We start from the raw sequence: 17,263 nt of genomic DNA on the forward strand, positions 1-17,263 counted from the left end.
ATGCTGCGGCGTCATGGATTTGTAAGAATGGTTTAGGTAAGAAGAGACCTTAGAGATCATCTAGTTCCAAACCCCCTGCCATGGACAGGGACACCTTTCACTAGACCAGGTTGCTCAGAGCCCCATGCAGCCTGGCCTTGAGCACTTCCAGGGATGAAGCATCCACAACTTCTCTGGGCAATCTGTTACAGTGTCTTACCACCCTCACAGTAAAGAATTCCTTCCTAATATCTAATCCAAACCTGTCCCCTTTCCATTTAAAACAGTTGCCCCTTGCCCTGTTGTGACAGACCTTAGTATTATAAGCCACAATGAGGGCTTCCTGGAGCCTTTTCTTCTCTGGGCAGCACAACCCCAGCTCTCTCTGCCTGTCCTCTCATGGCAGGTGTTCCAGCCCTCTCAGCATCTCCACAGCCTCCTCTGGATGTTCTCCCACAGCTCCGTGCTTGCTGTGCTGAGGGCCCCTGGGCTGGACTGCACCACCACTGGGGTGTCACCAGTGCAAAGGACAGGAGGAAGTAGCCTGTCCTCAAGATCCCGTGGAATGCAGGTGGCACTGCTAAGTCCCACAGAGGTGACATTTTCACAGAATCACAGAATTGTTAGGGTTAGAAGAGACCTTTGGACATCATCTAGTCCAGCCCCCCTGCCAAAGCAGGGTTCCCTAGAACAGGTGACACAGGAACATGTCCAGGTGGGTTTTGAATGACTCCAGAGAAGGAGACTCCACAATCTCCTTGGGCAGCCTGTTCCAGTGCTCTGCCACCCTCCATGTAAAAAGTTCTTCCTCATGTTGAGGTGAAACTTCTTGTGTTTTAGTTTATGGCCATTGCTGCTTGTCCTGTCACTGGGCACCACTGAAAAGAGTCTGGCACCATCCCCTTGGCACCCAACTTTAAGACATTTATACATATTAATGAGATCCCCTCTGTCTCTCGCAGTTTCTCCGCATAAGGGAGATGCTCCAGACCCCTCGTCATCATTGTTGCCCTCCCCTAAACCCTCTCCAGTAGCTCCTTGTCTTTCTTGCACTGGGGAGCCCAGAACTGGACACAATACTCCAGATGTGGCCTTTTGCAGACACTTCCCGCCGCCTGCCCCGGCCTTGCGGCTCCTCTAGAGGACCCTCCTGGCCCCAAGGCTGTGTCCCGCTCCCCGCGGCGAAGGGTCGGACCCGCGGCCGCACCCGCAGCTCACACGGCCCCCCCGCGCTCCTCCGCTCCAGCAGGGGGCGCAGCTGCCGCCGCCGGGAGCCGCTCTGGCGCCGCCGCTTCCAGCCGGGCTCGGCCATGGCGGCGCGCGCCAGGAGGGTCGTGTGAGCAGGACGGGACGGGCGGCGGTGGGATGCGGTGGGATGGGGTGGGATGGGATGGGGGGCCGGGCGGTCCCGGGCCGGGGCAGCGGGGTGTGGGGCCGGTCAGTGAGGCGGTCAGTGCGCGGCGCCGTGTCCCCGCAGGTACCCGCTGTTCCAGAGGGGCGGCCCGCAGCTGCGGATCTTCCGTCCCAACTTCTTCATGCTGGCGGTGCGGCCCGGCGTCCCGCAGCCCGAGGACACCGTCCAGTTCCGCGTGTCCATGGAGTGAGTGCGGGCACGGCAGCTGGTGGTGGCGGCGGAGGGGCGGGAGGGCGGAGTGCCCCCGTGGGCAGCGGGAAGGGGCTTCTGCGCCGCGGAGACCTTGTGGGAGGCAGCGAGGGCACTCCTGTGCCGAGCCTTGCGTGGCTCCTCTCACCGAGGGTTAGCGAGGCTCAGCCTTCCCAGGGACGGGCTTAGAGGAAGGAAGCGCATGTGAATTTGATCCAGAGGAAGCAAGGTGATGTCCAGGTGTTTGTCAGGACTCTTCCATCCTGACCAGTCTGATTGCACAGAGCCCACAAGCCTGTGGCAGGTTCTGGTAATTCCAGAAACTCCTACTCAGAAGATAAAGAAAGGGCTCTCAGCTCAGAGAGTGAAAAAGCCTGTTGAATACAGAATATATCTGGCACTTTGACTGTTGAGGCTACAGAGGATAACATATTTACCAGTTGTTACAGTTTATGGATAATGAATTGCTGTAGCGGTGTGTGATCTATGTTGAGTTTATACTTTTGTGCAGTAAAGCTACTCTGGTTAAAAGAAGAAGAAAACATATTTATTCCAGAGTATCAACCAGTCTCTGGTTTATTTTTTAAAAATATTTACAGTTTTTCTTCTTTCTTTCCCCAAAATGTTTTTGCATTGCCTAGAATGACAAAAGTGGATATCAGGAATTACCTTGAAAGAATATACAATGTACCGGTAGCTGCTGTGAGGACCAGGATACAGTATGGTAAGTGCAGTTGAGTAATCCAAAGGGATGAATACAGCATCCTTCTGCAGCCAGAATGGACTTATAGCTATCAAAAGGTCTGTTAGATTTCAGCAAACTTTGGTTCCAGGGCTTAGCTGGTGACGTCAGTCAGCTTAGTTGTTTATTCATTCCTTCAGATGGATATGCACCACTTCATATTTGAATGGGTTGATTAAATTATGATGTAAGTTTAGTTCTAAAAAGAAAAATCTGAATTTAAAAAGCCTTATCATCCTGACAGTTATCTAGCTTGTGCTTTTGTAGTTGGTACTATTTCTCCTTGAAGACCAGTGGGTGTCTCCCTTCAGAAGGAACTGCTTCTTGTGTTTTGATACAATTAGTAATTAAACTTAATTTCAGCCATAGCCTTTTTTAAAAAATAATGTGAATTGAGATTACCTTGCATGCACACAGAGGAGGTGTTATGATCTAACAAAAGGCAAAGTTTGCAGAGCAAAGAAAAATATTCTTTTAGACCAGTAGATAACGGTCTAACAGATTATGTGTTTGTAATGTAAGATTTAAAAAGAATAGGAAAAAAGAGCTGTAGTAGTAAAAAATGGAGAATGAAAAAAAAAGCTTCAAAATAAGATTGTAAAACTCAGAACATATAAAAGAATAAAAAAACCTGGAAATACCATCTGTGATATGCTTATGTGCAAAACAGAATTAAATAAAGTCTTAAACACCTAACACATGTGATTTCAAACAGCACTGAAAAATAGTCATGCTTGTCCTTATAACCATTGTGTCCCTCTTTGCGAATTTTAGGTCGTGGTAGAATGTATATAGTCAGGGATAAAAGAGCGTTGGAATATCGAATAATTTGAGAGGTTTAATGTCCACCTAACATGCAGGGAATAAATTGTACTTCCCACTCAGTTGTGACCAGCGTACTTGGAGAAGGTTGGGGTGCTTTGAACTGTTTGGATGTGGAGTATAATTTCCTGGTGTATAAACAGTATACCTAGCACATTAGCTGGGTAGGAAAAATTATCAAGTTTAAAACTGTTTAGTGGTAATTTTCTCCTTGTCTTCCTGAAGCTGTTGATGTTGGGAGGACAGTTTACCACTCCTAGCCCCCTACTCAAGAGACTTAGCTTCTTGCTTCTTTGCAGACTTCGTGTGTGAGGTGAAGGCACAGTGGCTGTCAGCAGGCTGGTGATACTTCAGTTCCCTGCTTGTAAATAAGGAGAGTAGTGTCCCTCAGTTTCGTACGCCTTAGTAATTGCGATGCTATGCTGGTACTGAAGGAAGCATATTCCTCTTAACAATAAATCAGAACTAATGAAGTCCCCCCTTCAGCCTGGCCTTGCTTTGGAGAACTCAGAAGTCCTGGGAAGTAAAAGGTGGGATTCTCTTCATTCTGCAGGTGCAAACAACAAGAGGAATCACAGGAATCAGAGAGAGAAGAAACCAGATTACAAGGTCGCCTATGTACAGCTGGTGAGTTAACATAGTTGCTCGTGAGGAAAGAGAAAAGGACTGTTAACCAGCCAAGCTAGAAGTAATGTCCAGTGAATTGTCCTGGTCGGCTGAATATTTCTGCCAATTCTTTAATAATGACAATTTCTTTAATACATTCCAGAATATAAAGAGACTTAAATGACTCAGTCTGAAGATCAAATTCAAACAAGTGGTTAGTTTTCAAGTCCCGTATTGGTTTGAGGTCTGTGTGTAGGTTGTGGTCTGATGTCATATGGTGCTGCTTTGCCAGTGAGTTTCATGCTGACCCTGTACTCTGTGTGCTGGAAGGTTCATGACTTGTGTGGTTGATTGCTGAAACATCCAGTAAGTGAAAGAATATATTGTGAGGTTAGGGAACTTCTTATTAAAGGTTTCAGAGAAGACTAAGGCATATTCCTTGGAGAGCCTTTAGTCATGTCTAACAAGCATGCTTTGTGGCTGAACCAGGTTCTGAAACATGTGTTGTTTGCCCAGTGGAAAAGGAGCTTCATGTGCTTCTAAGTTTCTTTCACAACAGGGGCATATTATAGTTTCGACTTCTCTTGGGCTTACCTGTCTTTACGCAAAAAAGAAGTGCAATCAGTGACAGAAAACCCCTTCACATACCAAAATTACATTAAAGGAATGCTACTTATGGTTGTAAAACCATAAGCTCAAAATTGCTGTTGACAACACAACCTCAGTGTTATTCCATCCTGGGGCAAGGATTCAGTGTTGTGGGAGCACCGTATGATCTTAAAGACCACCAAAGATTTCATGTGGCATTGGGGTCAAAGTCAAGATGCACAGACAATGGGAATTCTGATTTTTTTTTATGTTTAATTTTGTAAAGTTTATATGTGTTTAAAGTTTTCCTCTAAGCCTTTTCTGAGAAAGGGAGTGGAAAGAAAAGTGAGGAGAGTCTGTTTTTCTAGACAGCCCTTACCTTTAAAAGAACAGTATGAATACAATGTTGCTAGAAAGTAACAGAGTTGTATTTAGATAAGGACTAAGGTTGATTTACTGTGCTGAAGTTAGAGGCAACCTTATCTCTGTGAGGATTTTGCATTACAATGGCTAAAAAGCACATTCTTTTTTCAACGAAGAGTCTGCTTTGGTGGGCACATTCTCCCAGCTGGATTGTCTGTGTTAGGTTTTTGTCTGCTAGAGAACTATATTGTATGATTCGTTAAGAACACAGCTGAGGAATTGAAGGCCTGGAGTGAAGTTTTATCTCACAAGTTGCTTTCTCTGAGAGGTGTTCCTTAGCAGGTAATTACAGGCACTTTCCATTATCACAGCCTCCCGCTAGTGTCTTCTTTGCTTTTACAAACTCATTTCCCAAAACTGAAGTAGACACGGGTCTCTAGCAAACTGCAGTCGGTTCTCAAATTTTATTTTGTTGTATTTAATGCAGTCTTTTTTTCTCTTGTCTGCTGAGTTGAAGAGGAGGTAGTCTGCAACCCGTGGATACTCGGGGGGACTGAGTGGGAAGCAGAATGCTGCTCCTCTGTGGAGCAAGACATTTATTTAAGGCAATGCCTGTGTGCATTTCTTTCACATCAAACCTCTTGTCCTAGGATAGTTGCCATTACCTTAAGGGTAGCTTGGCAGAGGAGTGGAGATGTACCCAAACTAGTTTGGTATTGAAGGCAGGTGCACAGCAGGATCTCTGGTCAGTCCTTGAGCCTCCCATTTTGTCTTCTGGGCAACGCATGTAGCCCTGTTGCGCTTTGGCTGAGGACTGCTCTTAGTACATGGGGGCAGCCAAGAGTCCCTCACTGCACTGCCCTATGATATAGTTACCATAATAAGTTCTTAAGGCCATGTTTTCCATCCGTCCCATGAACAGGATCAGGGGACCACCTTTTGGTGTTGTATTTCATCTCAAGGGAGGGAATCCTGGCCATTTACTAAACTCTTGTCAGTGAAGCTTGGTCTGCTCATTTCCTCACCTCATTCCTGGTCTCTTTGCTCTTTTCTTTTTCTCTTTTGCTCTTTTTCTTTTCCTATTGTTGTTGTTTTCTGTTAATTCCTTTAACATTTAGGTTTGTCTATCCCCCTTTTTCTTTATTCCTCCCCCTTTTTCCTTTTGTTCGTAGCTTTTCATCACTAGCTCTCATGTCTCAGACAATGAGCTCCCAGTCCTGTGTTCACACTAGCTTTAAACAGTGGGCGAAGCCAGAAACTCAGTGTCATTTCTGAATCTGAAGGGTTTGCCTTCATTCTCATTCATGGTGTGATTCAGGCTGTAACAGGCCCCATGCAGTCCATTGTTAATATCTGCCTAATTTAGGAAAGTCTTTGGTAACCACTGTAAAATCCTTATTTTCATGAGAATTAGTTTGCATCTGCCGTGAGTCAGAATAGCTGGGCTTTCCCACCATTTTTACCAGCTGTGTTTTCTCTCATTAATCCAGTTTGAAGTTAAAACTGCTTATGACTGGAAAAATATGGATTTTTTGGTAGGTCTTGCATTGATCTTTCTGTTGCCCACTAGGTGGAAGTATTGCTCTTTCCAGTGTGACTTGGGGGCAGCTGTGGTGCAGTTTACCTGAATGAAACTGAGTATATTCTCATGACTAGTTATGTTTCCCTGCTTCATAAAGCATCACCTTACGTATTCCAGCACATGATACATATCCATTAATTTACTTCAAGTGTCTCAAAGGTGGAAGGTGTATGAAGTCACAGTCAACATACCCTTAGGTGTCAGACTAGTACCCCAGCTGTTCCACATGTAAGAATTGTTGTCCTTTCTTTTCCAAATACTATTTCTTGGAGATTCAGAGCTGTTTACTTTATTCTCAGGCGGTAACTGGACAAATATGTGATCTGTCCAAGCATAATATTTTCACACTAAAAAATACCTCAAATCATAGAAGGCTGTGGATCAACAATATCTTGCCATTCCAAAGCCTGCCTGCGTGTTTTCCCCTTTTGGAATGCAGTGAGAAAGGTTTAAGTTAGAGACTTATGGCCTCAGATATCAAATGCTACTTTTCTACATAGTTTTATTTTTTAAATTAAAGCCAAAGCTATATATCTTTGCAGAGTAGATATGAAAAAATGTAATACAGCAACTTGTCTCCTTACTCCAATACAGCTATAATTGTGATAATGAAAAAAAAAGAAGGAAAGAAAGACAGGAGGAAACTTTACAGTTGCATTAATATCAGCAAAATTGAAAAAACCCGACAACATCCCCTCCTCCTCCTCCTCCTTCAGTATTCTCACTGCTTTAGCTTAACAGGTGCTAGCACTCGTGGGACCACAACTGTAGACAAGCCTCTGGAATCCAGACCTATTTTTAATTAAACCTGTTTTGAGAAATCTAACAGAGATGGCTGTAAAAAGGAGTCTGACCTTGTCAACATTAGGACTAACACCTATTTAGCTGTTTGAATGATGGCACCAGTGGGAACATTTTTGCAAATGCTTTCTCCTCAAACCTTGTTTAGAGCGTCCTGTACGCTCACAGTAATTAACCTATTTGCACATCAGATGTGAGAGCAGTTTTCTTTTGAATTCAGAGAAAACTTGGATGCTCCATGTGCAGTGTCATTCCTGAGTGGATTTTTGAAGTTGCTTTCTGGGCTGTTTTGCTATACATTTTAACATCAGACATTACCACCACAATAGTAGGAGAATTGTTCAAATGCACTGTATTATTAAACTTAGCTGCATTTGCTGCTACTGCTGGACTGAATTCCGTGCTGTTGGGAATCCAACTTTTTCTTTATTTAATGATATTGTAAACATCACTTTTCTGCTAATTCTGAAGGACAGTAGTAAGTGCTTCAATTATCTAAATAACCAGAAGATCTCACAGTTGTTTACATGATCAGTGTTTGCTGCATCATTTCTGCACAGTAATATCTGTGCTGACCTTCCATTAATAAACTTTTCAAGGGACGCAAAGGTCAGAGAAGTATAAGCCGAGTTTGTGCCGGATAATCCTTCCAGCAATTTTGTGACGTGAGGCTCAGCAGTGGAAAGGCTGACACTTGACTTCATAGGCCCAATTATGGTCACTTAACCTCTCATTAAAAAATGAATGGAGGCAATTTGTACCACTCCATGTGATAACTCCTTAGACAGACTCTGAGAAGAAGGTGTGTTTTCACCCTTTCTAATGACAAAGGCTTGAAATCTAAAGGGAAAATACATAATTGATGCTTAGGTCACTATTTATTGTGAAGGATGTTACTGGCATTTAACAAATGAATTCTCATGAGGCCTTGTATATTTGGGTAATGCTGAATTGAGGATTAGAGTTGTGCAGGACAAGAAGTTTAATGTCTCCCATTTCTGTTTTCTGAACACTGGACCACACATCTTACTTGTACATATCCTTAAAATTTGTAGGAAAGAGGGAGGTCTCTGTGAAGACCTTAAATTGAGAATAGCAATGCATAAAATCATCATATTGTCTTTATTTTTTAGGTGTTTCAATACTGCCTCCCTGACTTGCTTTGTTTGGGTTTTTGTTCCTTTTTTAGCACTGTAAGGCCTCCTTACATATAAGACCCTGTGGTGGCAGAGTTTATCCTGACAGAATATCAGTGCATCACCTCACACTGGTGAAAAAGTTCTTTTGGTGGCAGTGCAGCACCCAGTTCCAAGACAGACTAAATTATCTGAGCAAAATTATTTTTTTCCAGTGTCTGTCCTTTTTTACAGGATCTTAGCACAGCTATATTGGGTAGAAAGGTGTGCTTATTTTCTCCCCCTGTCTCTGTGCTTCTAACGAAGGTAATTATGCTGGCAGAAGTTCTAAAGTTCTAAAGCCCTAGCCTTTTTAGAGATTACTTCAGCTTGTGTGAATTCCAATAATTCAGCAATTAAAAGGATGACTGCGGATAAAGAGCTTGCAAAAGGTAAAACTGTAAACAAATGCAAGGTTTTTGAGTAAGCCAGAATTTTGCTTTCTGCTTGAGTACGCCAGCATTTCATGTTCCAGCAGTTTGCAAACCAGATAAATCCTGATGAACTTAGTAAAAATTGTTCACTTTATTCCAGTGAGGATTTTATTCTGAGGATGCATTTATCATGGGGTTGTCAAATGGTTGCCGTTATAGAAGGGAAAACTTTTACAAAGAAAAAGTGTAAGAAAAAGCAGCACTGTGTAAAGAAGTGCCAATCCCTCTGTTCCTTTGGTAGGCATTTATTTTTGAGGATGTGGCATATGAGCTTGAACCTCGGTAGCCTCTGGCATCTTGTGGAGGATGCACTGAGTATAAATATGCCTGGACAGACTCACAGTCCTTTATGTAAGTTGATACCTTTTGGTATTTTTGAAATTTTGAAATACCCAAGATGCAGGCATCTTCTGAAAACTAGCTACTGAGCATGCACAACAGCTATTTTTCATACAGCTTTCATCGCTCCAGAGCCTTACAGTGCAGTATTACTGCAGAGTATTGTTACTTAAGATTTATCAACCTTCAGTTCTCAGGGTGTAATGTCTTGGCTGTTTCGAATCGTGTTTGGCTGCCAGCCAAAATCAGAATTTCTTCACAAAACAAGAACTGGAAAGAACCAACTTGTCTCTGCTGATTTTGATTTATTAAAAGACTCCAGATACAGATTGACATTTTCAGCTCAATATTTGACTTTCACCAGCCTTGAAATGGGAAGTCTGAGCACTTTGATAAACAGCTTAAAGGTTTGTCTGGTTTTGCTACAGACTCTGTGTGTATCTTTTTTGTTTTCTTCCCTCTTTTTAAAATAATAACTGTTTTGCAATGCTTAGTGAATTACCGTGGATGTTGTTAGTATGCTTTAGGGACAGCTTTCCTTCATTCTCCAGTGAGGGAAATGCATTGGTCCTGGAAGCATACCAGAATGAAAGTGCTCCATAACAAGAACAGTCCCTTACTACAGTGTTACCAATATAAATAGTTCTCAGATTTTCAGTGTAGGTGGTATGCCTACCATGTTAGCCTGAATTGTTTTCTGTCTTGTTTGACTAAAATGGCTTCCTCTTCAGGGCAGACAAGTCTTCAGTATTGGCCCTGTCTGTTCTATAGGTACCACAGGGCTGAGTGGCACTGTGTTAAAACACACTAGTTTTTGTAATATAAACAAATTCTTTCCCAAATGCTTCAGTGTGCTAAAATCTTGGGCAGTGCTTGGCCTCAAGGGTGTTTGTTGCTGATCCAGCTAAAGGAAGAGTTTCAGTAGGCTGCAGCTTTGGGATTGCTCAAGGACACTGAGGGGATTGCTCAAGGCCAGTTTCTGTGCCGTGAAATGGAACTATGCTTTAGTTGTCATAGGACAGCTATTAAAAGCATACCTGTTGGTAATTTAAAGGTACAAAAGAGTTGAAACCTCAGAGTGTACACCAGTGGAAAGGAAAACCTTGATATGTTCCAGTTGAGCTTGTCCAGGCTGGAATCAAGCTATGTACACAGCAGCTCCTTTGTTGTTTTTGTAGTATGGTCAGACTCTTAGGAAACCCCCAAGAAGTATGCACTACAAAAACAACCGGAGCATTGCTGGGTATGAGCTGGTATTTTGTAGATTCCAGTCTGGATAATCTCATCTGGGATAAGTCATGTTTTTTCTCTCCAAAGCGTGTGCTTGAGGTTTAGATTTTTTTCGCACCTGTTATTTACCAGGTTGAATATATCTGAGTAAATGAAACATAGCACACATTCAGATGGGTCAGGGATGTGGTGATGGTTCTGTTGGATTTAATTATGCCATATTTCTGATCCCAAAATGCAGGGTAGGTAGCTGTGTTGTGGAAGGCTCCTTTCATGTCCTTTGTGGAACCGTTTAATAACTGGGCCTCTTGTTTGGTTATATTTATTGCACAAATGTAAAGAATGGCTGATCTAAAAAAACCAAACCCACCTGTTTTGATCTGAAGCGATTAAAAGCTTTTCTTGAGAATTCTGTATGCAATATGCTGCCAAAGAAGTTAACGTATGGTAACATTTGTAAGTATTTTGGAGAGTAATTTTAGAGTTATGAGTGATCAGTTGCAAGTTTTATTATGCAAGGGCCCATACAGAATGGAAGTGCCAATGATGTTGAATTTAATGAAGTTGTGCTTACCACTAAAAAGCAAGTAGGTAATGTTAATGGGATAGTACATTTCCACCCAATAATCATTTCCTGCTGTTAGATAAAAGCCAGAGACCAAGCAAATGTTTATTTTCCAAGTGGGAGACATAGATCTGATGATGATGTTTCACTAAATGACTTGTCTGTTAAGCAGAATGACAATGCAGATGCAATCACTTTAATCTCATTAGTGATATATTAGGCATATTGTTCTCACTGTTAATTGTTTTACACTGTAGTCTTTATGTCTGTTGATAAGAGACCTCTGATATCTGTTATTCTGTATGCCCACATTACACCCTACGATAACAGCTGCTAGGAATGTTCTGTCTTATCCTTAGCTAAGATCTAAACAACTGCAATCAGTTCTCATATCCTGAGTGTTAACATAACGAATGCCTGATCCACAGTGTATTTTCCCAGTGGAGTTACTTTAACAAAATCACTTATTTTGCTTATCTTGCTTTTACTGTATGACTCACATATCATCTCTGAGCTGGTTCAAAGTCTTTGAAGAGGTGTCCATCTCCTGATCATTTATCTGTAAAAAAAAAGATGTCAGTGTCTTAAGAGCACACAAAAGAGGAGAGGCTGCAAGTTAGCTTTTGGGGGGAAGGGATATACAAGTATCTTGGGGAGATGGGTGGAAGGAGATCTTGGGAGGTTACAAGGTACCGTTTTGCACTAGGTGAAACTTCAGGGTGGTCTTTCATTATAAGTATATGCATCATAGCTATTGCAGAAAGGCTGGAATGTCTCTCTGACCATTTTTTTCTCTTTAGGGCCAAGGACAAACCTTTCAGTTTCCCAACTTATTTCCAGAGAAAGAACAAGATACAGAAACTCGCTCTTTTGATGACTTCAGGAGTAAATATATGGAGAAAGAGAAGCAGAAGCAGGAAGGTGACCCCAGACGAGGTGGAGTCCCCGATTGGTTTGGACTTTGATGCAACAAGCCAGCTGCCTTCCTTTAGGCTCAGAGGGATTTTGATTAGCACAACTTGCACTCTTCCCTCCTTGTAATGACTGAATGTTTATTCTTGTTAGCGGGTCTTTTTTCCTGGCTATGTGTGCATGACTACAACAAAATGGCCCTGAAGAAATAAAAAGGTAAAATAAATCTGACTGCATCAGGACTTTTCTGTGAACTTGGACTTCCTGTGGACTATTTCTAAAGTGTGGAATTCCTTCTTGTAATTTCTGACTTTGAGAGTATCATTGTGTTTACTTTCTTTCTGCTTCTACAGGTTGTTCTGAGTAGAAATAGGAGGCATTTCATTTCCTAGGATGCGTGCAGTTTGCACTGAATAGAACGTATAAAAGTCAAGATAGGTTAGTCAGAGGTAAACATGGAAGTGTAGATAACTGGACTGTAGGCTCAGGACATAGGGTTCCCTTATTGTTAGTTGTTGTGTTATACTATCCTGTGTATTGCCTTCCTTGCAGTGGTCCCTTCTTTCCTGGAGAAGTGTTATTGCAATCCTGTAACAGTTGTGTGGCATTTTGGGGACAGGATTTATAGGACAGGCTTATGATTGGGCACATATGTGTTTGATCCCCAGAAGCATCAAGGAACAGACAAAGGTGGTGCATGTCTCTGCTCGCTGTTGTGCAGTGCAGGTAGTTGCCTTCTGTGGCTGCCTGCCCTAGGAATGTTTACTGGATTGTTTGCCCTGGTATTCCTTCCCCTATCCTGGTATTCCTTCCCCTATCCACAGCTACCTTGCAGTGCTGGCAAGGGTCCTGTGTGGACACAGTTGTACTGGCATAGAAGAGCTTCTACCAGCGTAGGCTGTTTTGTACTGAGGACTAATAAAAAGACTCTTTTTGCTTTTTCTGGTATAACTCCCTCTTCTTCCAAGTTGCTGATGCCAGTGCAGCGGTAGTACTTTTCAAGGCCTTCAGGGCTGCCACATTCAGTTTTTTCATTTCTTGGCTCTGTGGCTCTTTCTCCTCAATCTGTTGAGGATATTTCCTCTTTTCCTTTGTCAAATAATGTGCTCTGCTGTTGTGTCAGGAACAATGGGAGAAAAGGAGGGCTAGGAAGGGTTTCACCACAGATGGAGAAGGATATTTCTGCAGACCGTTTGCTACAACACAGCATACACAGGGTTAAATGTATAGCTAATGTTTCCCTGGCTTTTGAATTCTGCCACTTGGAGCAATTGGCAGGGTAGTGAATGAGCCCATGCCTTCAGTGCTTCTACCCGGGTGCTCTCGTTTATTGTTCTGTGTCTGAACTTCTTGTTTGGACAGCTAGCAAGATGTTTACAAGGAAACAGCTGTTCTCCAGAGAGGCAATCCAAGTAGGATTTTACGCACCCCCTTCTGTTCATTAGTCACCTCTTTCCCCCTGCTACTTCCCTCCTGCACGACAGTCCATCTTCTGTGGTTTGTTGCTTACAACCCCAGTGACTCTCCCACCCTCCTCTTTGTCCACTTTCCAAGGGGGAATCCAAGGGGGGGGGATCGTGTATGATCTAAGTTAGCCAGTGTTTAAACAGAGAGATGCTCTCAGAGAGGAGGGAGATAAGGGAGGATTTGCTACTCCCAGCCTGCCAGCAGACTTACAATAGTAGATGTGGAAAAATACTGACTTCACTGAAAACAGTTCATATGTTTGGCATATCTGCAAAGGCAACACTTCCAGAGTTTTGTAGTGACATGTGAAACTTCAGGTTAGATCAGGAGCTGGCCTGCAGTTTTAAAGTAGGATGGCTGAATTTGTCTGGGCTCAAGGGTCTCACCTCTGCTGTACCCAATCTCCCACTCCCCCCCTCCTTTTTTAATAGATTTTCTTACAGGGGCTGTTTTTCAAACTCACAGATCAGGATGGAGATGATCTATATTGGGATTGGGACTTTGTTCCTACAATATAATGTTATTGAACCTGCTATTTTTCCCCACTTTCCTTTGTGGATACCTCCAATATAGGTAACTGTCTTTTTCACCATGGTGAAGATAAAAAGAACTGATCTAGCGCTGCCATATGTCTTCCTAACTGGTTGGTCAGCATTGAGCAAGCAAACAGTCAGGTATGTGATAGTTCTGGACAAATGAGGCTGTATTCCATGTGCTAGGTGTAACCATCAGCCTCTCTGTAAATGGTCCTCAGGAGACATTGGAGTCTCCAGCTTCTGTACTGGCATTGAGGACCCAAGCTGAGTGGAATTTATTTGCAGTCCCAAATATGCTCTAGGCTGAGCGAGTATCAAAAGCCCCTGTGTAGGTTTACCATGCTTTGCTATTCTGTGATTTCTCCATGGGTGATAAATTGCTAGCTCATGTTCAAGGCAGGTTTCTTTCTACTAGAAAGGCATAAAAGGGAAGAAACAGAGATACAAATATACCCATATCTGTTATGAAGTTGCTGCAGCCAAATTCTGGCAGATACTCAAGCTGCTTAAGAGAGCAGTCATGGAGTCACAGAAGGGTTTAAGTTGGAAGGGACCTAAAAGATCACCTGGTTCTAACCCCTATGATGGGCAGAGACTCTTTCCTCAATGTTACCAGCTACCTCTAAAACAGTATTTGTGTGAAATTATGGAAAGATTAAAAAAAAGAAAAAGTCCCTGACCCAACATTATTTTGCTTAAATGCTCCTGATTGCCATGAAAGTGGGATTAAGAAGATCTTAAGTCCTTCCCAGTCCCTTGTTGATCAGTGGTTTTGAGGAAGTGCCAGTGATTATTATGATCTGGTATTTTAATGCTTCACAAATCCCATTCCCCAAGCTGTACAGGTGGGCTAAAAGATAATAGAGATGATACTTTAATACAAAGACAGAGATTGTATCATGTACCAGAGTGAAGTACAGCAAAGGAGTTGTGAAACTAGGACAGGCACTCAGAGTTTTTTCTGAGTTTTGTTCAATGTACTGTGCTCCTTCCAGCACATCTTGATGTTTGTTTTGGGTGATGTAACGGATCAGTAGATCCTATGAAGTCACATCTAGCCCTGCTGTCTGAGGTGTCGAGCTGTCCTTGGCTATGTCAATGGCCCTACCTGTGGGCCAAGGATATGGATATACATGTGAATAACTTCTCCAAGGACCAAAGTAATGACTTGGTTGAAGAGACTGATGTTCACCGTGGTGCAGGAGAAGCCACGTCCTGCACTTGGCGCACGCAGCTCTGCAGCTGCTGGTTTCTCTGACGTGCGAGGGAGATGCTGAACACAACTTCTTTCCCCTCTGAACGAGTGCAACCCCCCAAAGAGAGGAATGTGGAACAGTTGGCAGATGCGCAGCTGACTGTGTTGGCCACTCTGGTGGAGAAAGGCTGTGATGAGTGCTATCCTGGCAATACCATCCAGCTATGATGAGTGCTGTCCCAGCAATACCAGGACACTTCAGAGGGAACACACAATTGCTTTTTTGTTTTACTTGTATTTTATTTTATTAGAAACAAACCCAAATTAATTACAGAGACAGTGGGGTGACTAAGTGACTCTCCTAACATTACAGCTTTGAAATGATTTTTGTGTTGTAGATCATGCTCAGTTGGGTGCTAGGGACAGGTTCCTGCAGGTAAGAAAATCATTGTGTCTTGTCACCACTTGTCACCCGAGCCTTGCTATGTGACCTCAAGAGGGTACAGCACAGCTGGTAAGTGGTTAGACACAAAGCTGTGGTAGCTTTATCTACTGTGTTACCCAAACTACAGAATCATAGAATGTTTGGGTTGGAAGGGACCTTAAAAAATCATCTAGTCCAACTCCCCTGCAATTAGCAGGGACATCTTCAACTAGATCAGGTTGCTCAGAGCCCTGCCCAACCTGACCTTGAATGTTTTTAGTGATGGGGCATCCACCTCCTCTCTGGGAGACCTATTCCAGTGTTTAACCATCTGCACTGTAAAAACCTTCTTCCTTATATCTAATCTACATCGACTCTCTTTTAGTTTGAAACCATTATCCTTTGTCCTGTTGTAACAGACCCTGCTTCAAAATCCATCCCCGTCTTTCTTATAGGCTCCCTTTCAGTAATGAAAGGGCACAATAAGGTCTTCATGGAGTCTTCTCTTCGCCAGGCTGAACAACCTTAAATCTCCCAGCCTTTCCTCACAGGAGAGGTGTTCCATCTCTCTCATCATCTTCATGCCCCTCCTCTGGACTCACTCTAGCAGGTCCATGTTCTTCCTGTGCTGGGGGCCCCAGAGCTGGATGCTGGACTCCAGGTGGAGTCTCCCTCGACCTGCTGGCCGTGCTGGTTTTGATGCAGCCGAGGACACATTTGGCTTTCTGGGCTACATGTGCACATTGCCGGCTCATATCGAGCCTTTCATCCACCAGCACCCCTAAGTCCTTCTCCACTGTTCTCAGTCCCTTCATCCTCTAGCCTGTATTAATAAATACTATCCAACTAAGGGTTGCACTTGGTCTTGCTGAATCTCATAAAGTTCTCATGGGACCTGCTTCTTGAGCTTGTCTAGGTCTCTCTGAATGGCATCCCATCCCCTGGGTGTGTCAACTGCATCTCTCAGCTTGATGTCTGCAAACTTGCTGTGGGTGCACTTGATCCCGCTGTTCATCTCACTGATGAAGATGTCAAACTAAACTGGTCCCAATATGGACCCCTGAGGGTCATCACCGTGTTAAAGGTTAAGTGTAGCCTGCAATATCAGTGGCCAGTTTTACAGTCCTGTCCATCATTCCCTGTTTGTCAGGCTACTGGTGGTTAAAAGACAAAAGGCTAAATTGCAGGAAAGAAGTAAGTACAACCTTGTGGTGGATTCCAGAAAAGGTATATGCTAAACTGTTTAACAAATATCCTTGTTCTGGGCAAAGGGAAGTCAAGGTACAGGGAGGGTAGATGGCTCACCTTCATGGCTGAACATGCCTGAGAATGGGTAATCAGAGTTTCTGATATCTTCTCCCATACTAGGCCCCCCCCAAATTATGCATCAGGTGACAGAAAGATGTATTCAGTGATTTGATCCACTGTTGACCCACTGTCATTAGCAGTGCTGAACGAATAAATGAAGCAGTAGGAAAATTTTGCTTACTTTATCCAATGCTATCTTACTGTGGAAAATGTCTTCATGGCTGGGGAATTCCTGCTCCATCCGGGTTATCCCAATTACATCAAAGTTGGGGTTTTTATTTCAGAAAAACTATTTTACTTATTTGAATTTTCAGGTTGTGGGACAGACTATTGCTTCTTCTGCTCCAGCCTGTTTGTGGAATGGCTTTTAGAGTGCGGTAAGGGTTGGATAGAGGACGTCTGCTTAGTGTATGTGCAACAGGGCAAGGTACACAAAGCAAGCACTATTTTTCCTGGGAGGACTGAAAGCTGTAAAACCGTTATCTTGACAATGCTGCTTTCTCCCGAAGTAGAGTTCAAGGACTGCTCAGAGTCCAATTTAAAACAGTTGTCTGAGAATGGCTTTCCAGGGTTACTTATATGCCAAGGCTCA

At 43.2% G+C, this 17,263-nt stretch overlaps 1 protein-coding gene across 1 annotated transcript; it reads left to right on the forward strand.

The window, feature by feature from the left end:
• Window positions 1-1,242: 1,242 nt before the first annotated feature.
• On the forward strand, window positions 1,243-11,995 carry MRPL23 (mitochondrial ribosomal protein L23). The gene is made up of 5 exons (XM_017807819.1): window positions 1,243-1,315; window positions 1,457-1,579; window positions 2,224-2,306; window positions 3,700-3,773; window positions 11,630-11,995. The coding sequence occupies exons 1-5, from the start codon at window positions 1,290-1,292 to the stop codon at window positions 11,792-11,794; spliced, it is 471 nt and encodes a 156-aa protein (XP_017663308.1). The 5' UTR covers window positions 1,243-1,289; the 3' UTR covers window positions 11,795-11,995.
• Window positions 11,996-17,263: the final 5,268 nt, after the last annotated feature.

This window comes from Lepidothrix coronata, unplaced genomic scaffold, assembly GCF_001604755.1.
Source record: "Lepidothrix coronata isolate B3197 unplaced genomic scaffold, Lepidothrix_coronata-1.0 Scaffold1, whole genome shotgun sequence".
Classification (NCBI taxonomy): domain Eukaryota; kingdom Metazoa; phylum Chordata; class Aves; order Passeriformes; family Pipridae; genus Lepidothrix; species Lepidothrix coronata.

What these genes read in the sequence shown, in the direction of transcription:
- MRPL23 (XM_017807819.1), top strand. Translation starts at nt 1,290, where the DNA reads ATGGCGGCGCGCGCCAGGAGGGTCGT. An exon ending in CAGTTCCGCGTGTCCATGGA is followed by an intron (nt 1,580 to 2,223) that starts GTGAGTGCGGGC and finishes TGCATTGCCTAG; the next exon opens with AATGACAAAAGTGGATATCA. An exon ending in GAGGACCAGGATACAGTATG is followed by an intron (nt 2,307 to 3,699) that starts GTAAGTGCAGTT and finishes TTCATTCTGCAG; the next exon opens with GTGCAAACAACAAGAGGAAT.